General features: G+C 47.2%; 1 protein-coding gene across 1 annotated transcript in view; it reads left to right on the top strand.

Annotated features, from left to right (window-relative positions):
* ESYT1 (extended synaptotagmin 1) overlaps window positions 1-14143 on the top strand; it is a 433655-nt gene that overhangs the window by 187548 nt on the left and 231964 nt on the right. The window contains exon 7 of the mRNA XM_078686263.1: window positions 12402-12457. Coding sequence (XP_078542389.1) covers window positions 12402-12457 — 56 coding nt within the window. The remainder of the gene's footprint in view (window positions 1-12401; window positions 12458-14143) is intronic.

Raw genomic sequence — 14143 nt, 5'->3', positions numbered from 1 at the left:
AACCCTGGAACTGCGAGTGCAGCGTAACAGCTCTTTTAGAGTAAATGTCAGCTATCACCCACCAGATGAAAACTCAGCCCCTATCGAGGAATACATTGATCTAGCATGTGACCATTCAACACAAAACAACAAGATGATATTTTTAGAAGATTTTAATCCTCACTGGGGCAAACCAGAAGATTCTGCAGTCAACCAGGTTGCCACCTTTCTTTCTGCAAATTATCTGATACCACATCGTCTTAAACTAATGCACACAAAATGCTCTATACTTGATCTAATAATCTCTATAGATGATCTCCTCTCAGTCGAAAAACCCATTCTGGTAGACTGGTCCGACTACTGTCTTATTCTTTTTGTTGTTGTAACTCTCACTCAATTCCATAGGCCAAACAAAAATATCAACTTCCTGATTTTGCAACATCAAGAACATCCACATTAACACACTCTGCACATCTGCAATGAAAGTACTACCCCCCTTTAGTCCAAGGTCTCAACTCCTCACTCTGGAGCAAAAAAAAAAGACCAACACCAACTGCTCCAAGGTTTAATAAGGCCCTATACGGGGAAACAAAGTGTGATCTTGGTAAAAGAAATGGAGACAGGCACCTTCCACCACTAATCTGTGCTGTGTCTCAATGCAAGACCACTATACCAAAGACATACATTTTATCAGAAATCAAATCAACTTTAGATCCCTCCTTGACTCAAGCAAGAATCGACCAAAACAATTTTTTAACCTGATCAAAACAGCAACAACCCCTCCTTGCCTACTTCCATCAAATTTGATGCCCCATCCAAGAAAGCAGAAGAGTTTGTACAATTTTTTGATTCCAAATTGAAATTGCTCCTACGCCTAAATGAACGTTGTACCCCCACCACGGTTTGCAATGCCTGACAAACCTTTGGCATAATCAGGGAGGAAGTCTTAGTTCAAAACATAATGAAAACCAAACCCTCAAATCACTTTGCGATTTCTATTCCGAGCTAAATGGCCAAAAACCTTTACTCATACATTTCATTCCATGAGTCTCTCAAAAGTGGTTGAATCTTTCCACTATTAAAAAAAAACCTCTGCAGTTGTGAATTATCTTAAAAACTTTTGCTGTGTCTCTAACCTGCCTTTTTTTGTTGCAAAAATCACCAAAAGACGTGTAGCTGATCAACTCACCAAACACATCAAAAACAACAACCTTCTGGACTGATTCTAATCTGGTTTCAATCAAGGGTGCAGCACCGAAACAGTACTGCTTCAGGTAGTCGATGATGCTCTTCGAGCCCTTGATCCAGGCAGCTCCTGTCTCCTGATTGTTCTCGACGTGTCAGCAGCTTTTGATACAGCAAATGACCGTATTCTTTTTGACACACTAAATAATTGTTAGGGCATTGACAGTGTGGTCCTAAAATGGTTTGAATCCTTCCTCAAGGGTAGGTCACAGAGGATCAAAATGGATGATTGTCTGTCTTCACTGAAGGTCGTCGATCAAGGAGTCCCATATTGTTCTATCCTTACACCTACACTGTTCAACCTCTATACTGAATCTCTGGGAGTCCTACTAAGAAATACTGGGATCCTCTATCATCAGTCTGGAGACAACACTCAACTCTACTTAATGGTCTTATCCACAAACAACATCTCTCATCGCTTAACCACCTTAAACTCGATTCAAGACTGGCTCACGTCTCACAACGTAAAATCGAACCCTTCCAAAACAAAATTCCTCCTTATTTCCTAATTGAATTCACCACTGTAAAAACCCATCATCGTTGACAGTGCCAGATCCCTGGGAGCCACTTAGGATAGAAGACTCAATCTCCAAACCCAATTCAGCACCATGCAATATCAACTATATCTTCTTTGGGGAATCCACCACTAGATTCAGGAGCACAGACTGAAATCTCTTGTTCAATCACTGGTTCTCCCCAGAATTGACTTTTGTAAACCTCTTCTGACAAGTCTCCCCAAGACCCACATCAGCCCTCTGAAACCAGTTCTAGATTCAGTTGCTTGTTTCAAAAATGGGGTGAAAAGAAATGACTATATTGCACCTATGCTTGTCATTCTTTGCTGGCGCCCCATAGTTTGATACTGTGATATGTAAGACTGCTTGTATCACCTACAAGGCCTTACATACATCCACTCCATCTCGATGACCAGACAAGTCAACGCCGTCTCCTCATCGTGCTTCAACACCCTGCGCATGCTTCGCAAGATCTTCCGCTGGATCCCGACCGAGACCAGGAAGACTGTCACCCAGGCACTCGTCACCAGCCGACTGGACTACGGAAACGCCCTCTACGCCGGAACCACAGCCAAGCTACAGAAAAGACTCCAGCGCATCCAGAACGCCTCCGCCCGACTCATCCTGGATGTCCCCCGACGCAGCCACATCTCCAGCCACCTGAGGAACCTGCACTGGCTCCCCGTCGACAAGAGGATCACGTTCCAGCTCCTCACCCACGCACACAAATCTCTCCACGACCTGGGCCCCAAGTACCTCAACGACCGCCTGACCTTCTACACGCCCACCCGCCAGCTACGGTCCACCAGCCTCGCCCTCGCAGCCGTACCACGCATCCGAAGAGCCACCGCCGGAGGAAGATCCTTCTCTTACCTGGCTGCCAAGACTTAGAACTCCCTCCCCATCCACCTTCGGCTGACCCAGGACCATCTCGCCTTCAGGAAACAACTCAAGACCTGGCTGTTCGAGCAGTAGCATACCCCTCCCCCCAAGCGCCTTGAGACCCTCCCGGGTGAGTAGTGCGCTATACAAATGGCATGATTGATTGATTGATTGACTCCTCGCTACCTAGGGAACAAACTGAAGCTATTAGGAGGCACCAGACCATCGCAAAATGCTGAAGCTATTTTGTTATACATACCTATTAATTCCTTTGTCTGCACCTAACGGTTGCAACAGTAAGCAGTTCTCAATGACGGAACAATACAGCCCTCCTCAATTCTCAGCCAGAATACACGTATGATCATGTGAACATCAGAGACACACCCAGGTGAGTGGCCAATGCATTCCTTGTTAGCGAATAAAAAGAGATTTACTAATGAACGAATACAAGACATTTATAAAGTGCACGGCTACTCCAACAAAAGTGTTCCAGCACAAATCAGCCCAGCAGCTCAGAACCTGGGCCTACCTATCTAAACAGCCAAGTTTTAAGGCTCGCCCGGTACAAAAGTTATGTATCGGCTAGTTTCTGCTGACGTGGGAGAGAGTCCAACAACTTCAGCATGAGGAAGCCAAAAGAGATTCTCCCCCCACCCCCTTTCCCCTGATTCACACTCTTTTCACTCTGAGCACCGGCGCTAATAAAGCATCAGAGGACCTATGACATCTAGAAGGAGATTAGGGAGAAATAAGAGAATGCAATTAAGCTTCGCCTGTCTTCCTAAAAATTCTGTAGCAAAAGACCTGGACTTTAAAAACAAGGCATTTCTTCACCCGAAGCCAATGAAGTTTAGAAAGTGCAGATCCCATTGGAAGTTTTGACCACCGCCAGGCTGCAGAATTTTGGATCCATTGAAGCCTCCTAAGCCTGAACTCAGAGACCCCAAGATAAATAATTTTGCAGTAATCCAGCTGTGAAATCACTGCCGCTTGGATCACTGTCTCCAGGGCAGATTCAAGGAGCAGATTGATGATGTTCTTAAGAGACTTCAGGATGCCATAACATTTACCTACTAAAGACGTAATTTGGTTATCAAAGTTAAGATGTTCGTCAAACCAATGCCTAATTTTGTAATTTTAGTCTTTGGTGAAGGGAAGGACTCAAGTGGCGCACACCACAAATGAGGATACCAAATTGAGGGCTGATTTCTGAGGAAGAGGACCTCGGTCTTGCCTGCATTTAATTTTCATCAGTTGAAGTCCATCCATCCATCAATGAGACCACTGTCCTGCACAGTACCCGCCTGCAGAGACATTAACAAGGATGGCAACCATAGGTCTAAACTTTGGCATCAAATACAGTTGCGAGGGGTCCGTGCAATATGCTTTGCAACTTGCACCAACACGAGGTACAAGTCCCGTTTGATTAGATGCCTTTATTTGCTGTTTATTCACTTCCTTTCCATGTTCTTGATTGTGGCTTCCTTTAGCGTATATCGGCATGTGTTTCCTAGTCTTTTGAGTGTTCACCCCATATCAGCCAGGCTAGCTTGAATCCAGTGGCACAGTGAGTCCGGGACCCACGTCTGGGCATACCTGATGCACTTAGGGCGAGAAAGAAAAAGACACACACATTTTGTGCTCTCCATGCCACTGGAGTCAAGCTAGCCTGGCTGATGAGGGGTGATGCCCCGAAACTGGTCCAGGGAGGACTTGGCCTGGCAGTTCAGTCTGGACCGTTCCCATGGGCACAGGGTCAAGACTGATTTGCTTATGGCTGGTTCTGAACTGGAATGGCATGGGTAGTAAAAGACAATGAATTTAGGCTCAGATCCCTGTACTGAGGCGAATGTTTGACATTGTGCAGCATTCTGTCCATCAATTGTTTTTTTCTCTCAAAATAATTTCCAGCTGAGTTTCATACCAAAGATTTGAAAATAGGCAAAGTTCATAATTTGTGGAATTGCATGCCATTGCGATTGCTTCTGGAATGGACTTGGTACTGAAAGGCCCATTGCAGGTTTTCCCTTTGTAAAGCTGAGCTCCCTCTCTTCCTACTTTTTTAATTTTGTTCTCTTGGCAGAAAAGCATTAGGAATGGACAGTCTCCTGCATTTCTTTTTTAAACCTTTATTTCAATTGCAGTATTACATTTGCGGGCCTACAACCACAGGGGCCGGCCGTCGCTAAAACAATAGAAAACGATTGGCATTGCAAATTTACACAGCTTTCAGCCGACAGCCCGGGGGCCCAGCAGCAAGTCAACATATCATTTCGACAGGAGCAGAATAGTGGCGTAGGAGAGGGTGAAGGTCCTACTTATCTTAATTATTTATAGAAACATAAAAAAGACAACAACAAACTAAATAAGAGGCAATGCGGCGTGTGTCCGTCTCATGGGGGAGAGTCATATTAAACAGATGTACAGTAATAAGGATGAAATGAAAAGTGGGAGGGGGTGGCCCCCCGGGTAATCGGACATGTAGTAAGAAAATCTGTATAATGTAGGAACGTCAGGTTACGGGGATTGTGGCATCACCGGGACCTCTACAAACGGGGGGGCACAAATCTCCCCACGATACGAATTCCATTGGTTCCAGACTCTACCCCACTTCTTGGGTCTACCACGTGCAACATATACCGTTTTTTCCCTGAACATGCACCAGTCCATATTTTCTTCCCATGCTGAAGTCGTAGGTGCCCTCTGAGACCCCCATAGCTGCGCAATGTCTCTTTTAGCCACCATGTTTCCAAGGGTAGCCCATTGTATCTGTGCCACAGTGTAGTCATTCGGTTCCCATATATTTAGCAGACAACGGCGGGCCTCAGGCAGCAAAGAAACTCCCGTAACTTCTTCCATAATCACATGCACACGATTCCGGAACAGAGCCACAGCCGGGCATTCCCATATGATATGTAGAAAAGTACCCCGCGCACCACAACCACGCCTGCACACTCCATCCGCAGAGAGACCCATACGAATCAGACGGGGACCAGTTACATAGATACGGTGTAAGATCTTTAGTTGCACCAGCCGGAGACGAGCCGGGATCGCAACCTCTTTCGGGGAGGATACCGCTGCCTGCCAATCTTCATCGTCCAATTCCAGTCCATCGCCGGTCCACGCCTCACGGAGCTGCAGAAGCAGATCCGTTCGGTCGTTAATCAGTTTTTTGTATATTAGAGATATGGTGCTATCAGGAGTATGGCCATCAAGCACCCTATCTTCGAGGGGGGAGGATTCCGGATTGACGGTTCCGGTCGGGAAGACCGAGTGGAGCGCATGTCGGATCTGCATATAGTGAAAATGCTCCCTATTACTAAGTGCATATTCCGACTGCAGCTCCTCAAAGGTCTTGATCCTATCTTTGACCCATAGATCCCCCACCGTACTGATACCGATAAGGTCCCACTTCTCGAAGCCCTTCGTCGTCCATAGGCTACCCAATTTCTCCGCCGCGTAGAGCGGGGTCGCCCTGGTCAATCTGTCTGACCACGCCATGGCTGCGTTTGCACTTCTCCACACCCGCACGGCCACTCCGGTGGGCCCTGACAGTACCTTGCAAGCCGATTTGGAATATATTGCCCTGTTATAATTCCCTCCTGGTAACTGCCATTTATCCATTTCAAACGCAGGGTTTGGCGTTGTGCCATACATAGCATGGTTAATTGCACTCAACTGAGATGCCCATTAGTAGCGCCTGATGTCCGGCAATGCGATGCCCCCGTCGTACCAAGGCAGAGGCAATTTTGCTAGGGCGATACAAGGACGCCCGCCCCAAACTAATTGCCTCTGCAGACTCTCCACCTCGCGGAAGTATCGTGCTGGTACGAAATCGAGTGTATTCTGAAGGGCGTATAGGAATCGGGGCAGAGACATCATCTTAAAAAGGGCAGCCCTTCCGAGCGGGGACAACGGCAGGCCACTCCAGGCCGCTACATCAGATTTAAGCCGGAGCAGCGGGGGAGTAGGTTGCGTTCATAACGCACCGTGGGGTCTAATGATACAAAAATCCCTAAATATTTAAATCCGATTCGCGTTATCTGTATCGGGCATGTACGCGGTAGCGGGGGCACATCACCAGTGAGTGCATAGACGCTAGATTTAGACCAATTAATCACCAGGCCGGAGTTTTTGCCAAACGAACTGAGGACATCAAACAGCACTCCCAGCGATTTCCATGGGGAGGTGAGGTATAGCAGAATATCGTCGGCGTATAACGATAGGTGGTCCTCAAAGTCAGGGGTCCCCCTGAATCCCTTAAGCGACGGTTCCCACCGTAGCCAAGCAGCCAGGGGTTCCAGGGCGAGCGCGAACAGCAAAGGAGATAACGGGCATCCCTGTTGCGTACCCCTCCCGAGCACAAAGGACCTCGAGACCCTACCATTAACCACAACCTGGGCGAGCGGCTCCTCATACAGGAGTCTAACCCAACCGATAAACCCGGGGCCGAACCCAAACTTCGCGAGGGCGGCCCACAAATACGGCCATTCCACGGTGTCAAAGGCCATCGTGGCATCCAAGGACACCAAGATGGCCGGCTCACGTAAGGACCCCGCCCTCGCCAGGACGCCATGAAGACGACGCAGGTTGAGCGCTGTGTTGCGGTGTGGAATAAATCCAGACTGATCCGGGTGTATCAAGTCGCCGATCACCTTTATCAGTCGATTAGCCAATAGTTTTGCCAAGATTTTGGGTTCGGCATTTAAAAGTGATATCGGTCGATATGAGGCACATAGATCCCGGGGTTTGCCCTCTTTGTGGATTACAACAATGGACGCGAGTCGCTGGTCTCGTGGGAGTGACCCAACATCGCGTGACTTCAGGAACATCTCGCGGAGATAAGGCGCCATTTTATCCGGACGTAACTTGTACAGCTCGATGGGGATACTATTCGGGCCCATGGCCTTACCTGAGCAAATGGAGCGGATAGCGAGCGCCACTTCATCATTGGAGAATTCCGGCTCCATGAGCTCTTTGCCGGGTCCGACAGACAGGGCAAGGCGATATCCCTAAGCAACAGGTGCGAGTCTTCCTCCGGTCTGTCTGAGACTGGTGCGTACACCTTCTGAAAATAACACGCGAAACTCTCCACTATGTCCACTGGGTCAACCACCCGCACTCCATCAGCACTTTCTACCACAGGCACAACACGACTCGCCCTCTCATTCTTATCCAGCCAGGCAATCAACTTCCCCGCTTTATCCCACATCATACAGCCGTCCCCGGTGCTCCCGGCTCATAGCCTTGGCAGCGTCTGTCACCAGAGCTCGGTAATCAGACTGTTTAAGGTGCAGAGCATGCCGTTTCTCTTGTGTCGCGCCAGACTCCAACTCTCTCTCCAAGTCACTAAGTTCAGCCTCCAGTCTTTGTACCTCCTCATTCTTCCTTTTCCTAGCGTCAGCAATCAGAGAGAGGGCCTGCTCATGGACCACAGTCTTAAAGGCCTCCCACAGTGAAACAGAGGAGGATACTGACCCCACATTCTCAGTAAAGTACTGATCAATGGACTTGACCATACCCGCCCTGATTTTGGAATTACGAAAGTGCCAGGGATTAATCGGGGCCACTCTACCCTCCGCCCCATACTGAGCATCAATGGAGAGCCACACTGGGGAGTGATCGGATATGCCCCTGTCCAAGTGTCTAGCCTCCCTCACCGAGACGGCCTGCGCCGCCGGCACAAGTATGTAATCAAGTCTGGCAAGGCTCCCGTGTGCTCCAGAGTGAAAGGTGTACTGTGCCTGACCAGGGTGCATCAACCTCCAGCAATCTACTAGACCCAGCGTCTCCAAGAAGGTACTCAACCACGACTGCGATCTCGCGAGGTCTCTAGGGGGGCTACGATCCTCTTTACCACAGACCACCGAATTAAAGTCTCCACCCACAATTAAAATATCCTCTGGGAGTCCCAGCACTATCTCCCCCAGGTCCGCAAATGTCGTAGTTTGTAAGCCAGGTGGGACATAGACAGAAAGTATGGAGATCGTCTTCCCCTCCCATCTGCCGGTGACAACAGCATATCTACCTCTATCATCTAGAGCGGTCACGTCTATTGCAAGGGGGAGGGAGTTTCTGACTAGAATCCCCGCTCCTCTCGACCCAGTGGTGAATCCGGAGTGGGCGACCAGACGATACCCTCGGCGATTCATTGCACGACATGTGTTCCCAATTAAATGCGTTTCCTGTAACAACACCACATCAGGGGAAAAACGTTTCAGGAACTGCGACACTATACCCCGTTTGATCCCATCCCCCAGGCCATTGACATTCCAACTGACAACCCTCAGCCCCCTACCCCCCATCCCAACAGTAAGGATCGACTCCCACTTCCAGCGAAGCGGACATCAGAATCAAAGTAAATTGTAAAACATTGCCTCTAAACCCAACAAAACCGAACAATGTGCCCCATCCCACCCCCAAGAAAACTCCTTGAACATATCCCCCCACCCTGCACCCCTGCGCTAGTCCAAAGAACCACCCCAACTTGCAGTGTGCCTGTCACCCCCACAAGAAACTAATCTACAAAAAGAAGAAACCTCAGGAGGAGGAAGCGTTCCGTACCCCCCGCCATCTCCAGCTCAGCAAACATATATATGAACATAGAAAGTCATCAAACCACTGCTGCGAAGTCCATTCACTTTGTGTGCCGGTTGTCACCTCTCACTCCTGTTCCTGCAGGCCACCCGCTGCGCCCTCCGAGTGATCCGGGCGATCTCGACGCGATGGTAAAGTGTCTAGCCAGTCACTGACGACCCCAGGCCGATCAAAGAAAAGTGTTCGCTCGTTGTGTTCAACTCGAAGTCGGGCAGGAAAGAGCATAGAATACTTCACTCCCATGTCCCGCATCCTCCGCTTGACCCCGATAAAGTCCATTCTCTGCTTCTGGACCGCTTGGGTAAAGTCTGGGTAAAAGCTGACAGTGGCATTCTCAAATTTCGTGGGACCTCCAGTTCGCGATGCCTGTAGAATGGCGTCCCTGTCCCTGAAGTTGAAGATCCGAGCTATTATGGGTCGTGGCGGAATGCCTGGCTTATGAGCTCCACCCGGAACACGGTGAGCGCGCTCAACTGCAAAAAAGTTACTGAGGCCTTTGGGGGCCAAATGGTTCAGTATCAGGTCCTCCACGAGGAGATCTGTGGTCATCTCAGAGGACTTCTCCGGAACCCCAATAATGCGGACATTGTTGCGTCTTGCACGACTCTCGGAGTCTTCCAGCCGGCGGGCGAACAAGTCGTTAGTGGAGCGCAGATTACGGACCTCAGTTTGAAGATCAGACACGTCGGTTGTAAGACTGGCGGTCTTGATGTCCAAGGACTTGACCCGTTCATTGGTCTTTGCCAGGTCGGTCCTGATCAAGTTAACGTCGATCGCCACCGTGTCCAACTTCGAGGCCAGCGTCTCATACTGCTGGCCCATGGAAGTCTTAATCCCTGCAATGGCGCCCATAACGTCTCGCAAGGTCAGCTCCGCCGTCGACGCAGAACCATCTCCGGTCTCGTCCGGTGTGTTGCCCGCACCACTGGGGGATCCTTTAGGACGGGTGTAGCGGTCCATGATGTTTGATTGAGTGGCACCCCCTCGGTGCGTGACCTTGGTCGTCCGCTTATCGCTTTCAGGTTTGCCTGTCATAGTGTGCGACGCGCCCCTGAGGGCCCTTTGAGACCTGGTATGAATGGCTTCTCTTCAGGTCAATCTCAGAAAAGTCTAAAACACGAAGAGTGGCGGGCCAGCGTACAAGCCAAGTACAGACCTTGGGAGACTGAAGCGAGATGGAAACTGGGTTCAGCCCAGAGAGTCCGAAAACGAAGCCGAAAGTACCTCGGGGGCACTAGACAACCTCCACTGTCCGTTGTTGTTCAATTACCACCCGGGTACTTCGGGGACCAGAGTCCCAGGCTGCTCCCCGGTGTAGGCCGTCAACTTTTCAAATGGAGTAGGTCCGGTTCCCGGCATCCAAATCAAATTCGGAAAAGAGCATTTAGGTCAGCAGGGTCAGATCTTCAATAACCCGTCATCTGTGGCAGGATTAGTGGCAGGATATATGCGGGAGGCGGCGAGGGTCTCGGAAACTCTGTGCTCACGCGACCATCTTGGATGCGCGCTAAGCTCCTCCTCTCCTGCATTTTTAAAGACACTTTACTTACCACAGTTTTAACATTAAAGGAAGAAATAATTTCGCTTCTGAAATCATCCTGGGCACAGACAGAGCTTTTCAGATCAAGCTCACAGACAGAGCAGCATAGTGTTCATGAATGCAGCGAATAATAATTGACATTTGTAAAGCACAAACAATCACCCATAAGGGTCTCTAGGCGTTAGAGTCCGTCGGGAAGATTAAGCAAGCTATTGCCTAGAGTCACATGGTGCTGGGCTAATCTGCTGCCGGGGATCGAACCGTGATCACCAGATTCCGGAATCAGTTGCCCTGGCCGCGGCGCCACACCTCTTCCAAGCGAAGGCTCCTATGATGGAGAACTAGGATTACAAGTAACATTTCCTTCTAACAGTGATCTCTGCCGTTATTCTCCTTGAGGTAGTCTTGATTTTTGTCAGTATGTGAAAACCTCAAATACGGTTTGTTGGTAGTAGTATTTTGTTGTTACAGGGCATTCTCCACATAGATAAAGGTGCCAGCCGCTGGTCCCAACCACTGCAGAGGAAAACCTTCCAGCTAGTACTGTAAATGTTGGTGCAGGGATCCAGACTGCCGCTGTTTTGGGAACCTATGCTGGTGAAAAAATGTCAATGAGGAGTGCGTTTGTAAATCTTTGCTTGATTGTAAATATGAAACATTTCACGTGTTTACTTACCTTCTCAAAAAACACTGAAAACATTAATAATTATTTTGGAATTCTACATTGTGACAACCAGAGAAGGCAGTGTGATATATGAGTAGTTAAGGACTGTTTAGAAATATTTTTAAGGGTATCCACACCTAGTGCAATGTGAATTATTAAGCTCTTTGACGAGTAACAGTGGGAAATTAGGTATTCCTTATAAAGTAACATTTTAATAGCCTTCTATAGCAAAGAATGGTGTACACTTTATTTCCCTGATGTCTAGGTTTTGTAACTATTACTGATTTTAACTCGGTACATACTGCACAGTCATGATATAGGTCAATGTGTATATCGATGGTAAAAGGAGGAGGTGGTAGTTGTTATCGCTTCAGAAATGCAATCCTGCAGAGATAGACTGGAAGGAAAGTAAAGCTAAGTCACAGTCTGTGGCATTTCAGGCAAAGACAAACATTTGACCAACTACCCAGCTTTCGCGATGTTTTAGAGGCATCAATTTATTTTAAAATCTATAATTCCTCTGCGGCTCATTTCACTTTTGTATTTTTTTTATTTATCTCATCAAAAATCATTAAATGTGAAAGTGTCTTTATTCATGCCTCCCGTAGTGCTCAAAAGCACACATGTGGGCAACTAAAAGCACTATATAAATGGAATAATATTTACCTATAAAAATAATTGATTATAAAATATTAGTAGTGTTCTGGATTTTTCCAATCATATGAGAGGAAATCAACACAAGAGGGATATCCAGGAGGAGCACAATTTGCAGGTAAGTTATGTTTTCTATTGATGTTGTCCTTACCAACATGTTGTAGTGAATATCTGATTAAGCTTCACAGTTTAAAGCCACGGGGAGGGAAGGGTCTCCATGAAGGGGAATAGAGTTTAAAGCTTTCAGATGTTGGACTGCCTCTACTGCATCCTTCCGTTTACAGTTTTGAGCCTAAAGTTTGTTTGTATTGCTTTTCTCTTCTAGACTTTGGATCTGAATTGGACTGGGCTTACGAATTTGCTGGACATCCCAGGAATCAAGTAAGCTGCCATGACTGACTTCTCTACTTCTGCACTTCGATGCTACCATCATTTTCTCACCACAGCATAGATTGGCATGTGAACTCATCTCAGGGCTTCTAGACACTACAGTTTTCCACTAAATTAATTGCCCTTAAGAGCATCATATGTCGCCTTCTATGTTTGAGCACTCTATTATCCACTGTTTTCCCTTGGAATTGGTGGTGTTTCTTTAGGACGTAGGTGCAATGTGCCTTATCCATGATAGTTGACATGCATATAATCCAGTTTATTATGTCTCATATACAAGGTCTGAGATATGGTGGGCACAGTTCTGTGCCTTAGCGTAAGCTGTAGTTTTGGTCTCTTTGTTTTCAGGACGCTTGGCACAGGTATGCTCCCATTGCGTGTTTCATACAGGGTTCTGGTGATGAGTGTGATGAGTGATATTTAATGTTGTGCCCATGGCGCCATGATTTCATGTTAATTTTCCCCGTTGCTGCTGTAAATGAATGGGATGCTTTTTGACTCTGTGCTATGAGCATGAATAACTGTTTTAGATGTCTCGCTAAAAACTCTGTTGAGACATCCTGTCCAAATTTCTTGGTCTCTATTCTATTTATTGTGTTGGAGTACATTTTCTGAGGCTGTAATTTGTGGTTTTGAGGTATATCGGACAGGTCTCTGCACATAGATGTCATCTGTCCTTTGGTGTGTACTGTTTTGTGATAGGAATGAAAATGTGCTTTGTTGTATTGGTATGTCTTATCCAGGGCTCTGGGCCAGGGTGTGTAAGTATGCCACAGGATGTTCTGTGAATGTGTCAGACTCTCAATAAAATCATTAGTTTGTCTTGCTCAGCACAATGGGTTTGAATTTCACTTCTGATGATGATTATGTTGGTCAGTCTTCTCCAGTACTCACTATGTAGGTGGGATATGTGCCCGGTGTCCAGTGCAGGGGAATGGATGTTGGATGGCACGTCAAACCCTGTGGGTGGTACGTGATTTCTCATTGCGATTTCTTGTCCATAATGCTAGACTTAGCACTTTGTTTCGGTGTTTTGTTCAGTGCTGTGGGTTATATATCCAGGTCTCCTATCCAATACTCTGAATCTGTTGCTTTGAGTTGTAGTGAACAGTGTTATGGACATGACTAAAATGTGTAGTTTTGGAGTATTGTGTTCTTTTATCGATTGTAACATTGTGCTGGTGCATTGCATTTACCTTTTACAAACAACTGATTGGTCAATCAGGCGTGGGAACAAGATGTATTACAGATGCCCATCCACAGCTGTCTACCTGTTTAAGTTAATCTTTGACTGCTGTTCTAGAACCAGGTTTTGGTTCTCCACCAGAACCCAGTGCTATAAATCTGACATTGTGGCTCCTAAAGTCTTAGGATTTTCCCATCTATGATTACCGTAGGACTGCACGGGTATCTTGGCTAAGTCTAGAACTGGTTCAGCAATCACAGCATGCTGCATAAAACTGAAGAAATTCCGTGTAAAGTTTCAAAGTAAAAACTTCATCTACTTACCTGCAATCTACAGAGTCCTTCTCTCAGTAGTGTCATGCTGTTGGAAGAAACTGATTCAAGAAAACTTATTTTCACATTCTGCCTTTAATAGTTTCTTACTCATACTCTAAAAATGTTCTTTTGTCAGACCTACTGCTCTGGTCTGGGGATCCAGCATTGTTCTTTTAT

The sequence above is a fragment of the Lissotriton helveticus genome, chromosome 1_1 (assembly GCF_964261635.1).
Source record: "Lissotriton helveticus chromosome 1_1, aLisHel1.1, whole genome shotgun sequence".
Lineage (NCBI taxonomy): Eukaryota > Metazoa > Chordata > Amphibia > Caudata > Salamandridae > Lissotriton > Lissotriton helveticus.
Note: the sequence above shows the minus strand (reverse complement) of the source record. Positions and strands in the feature narration are given on the sequence as shown.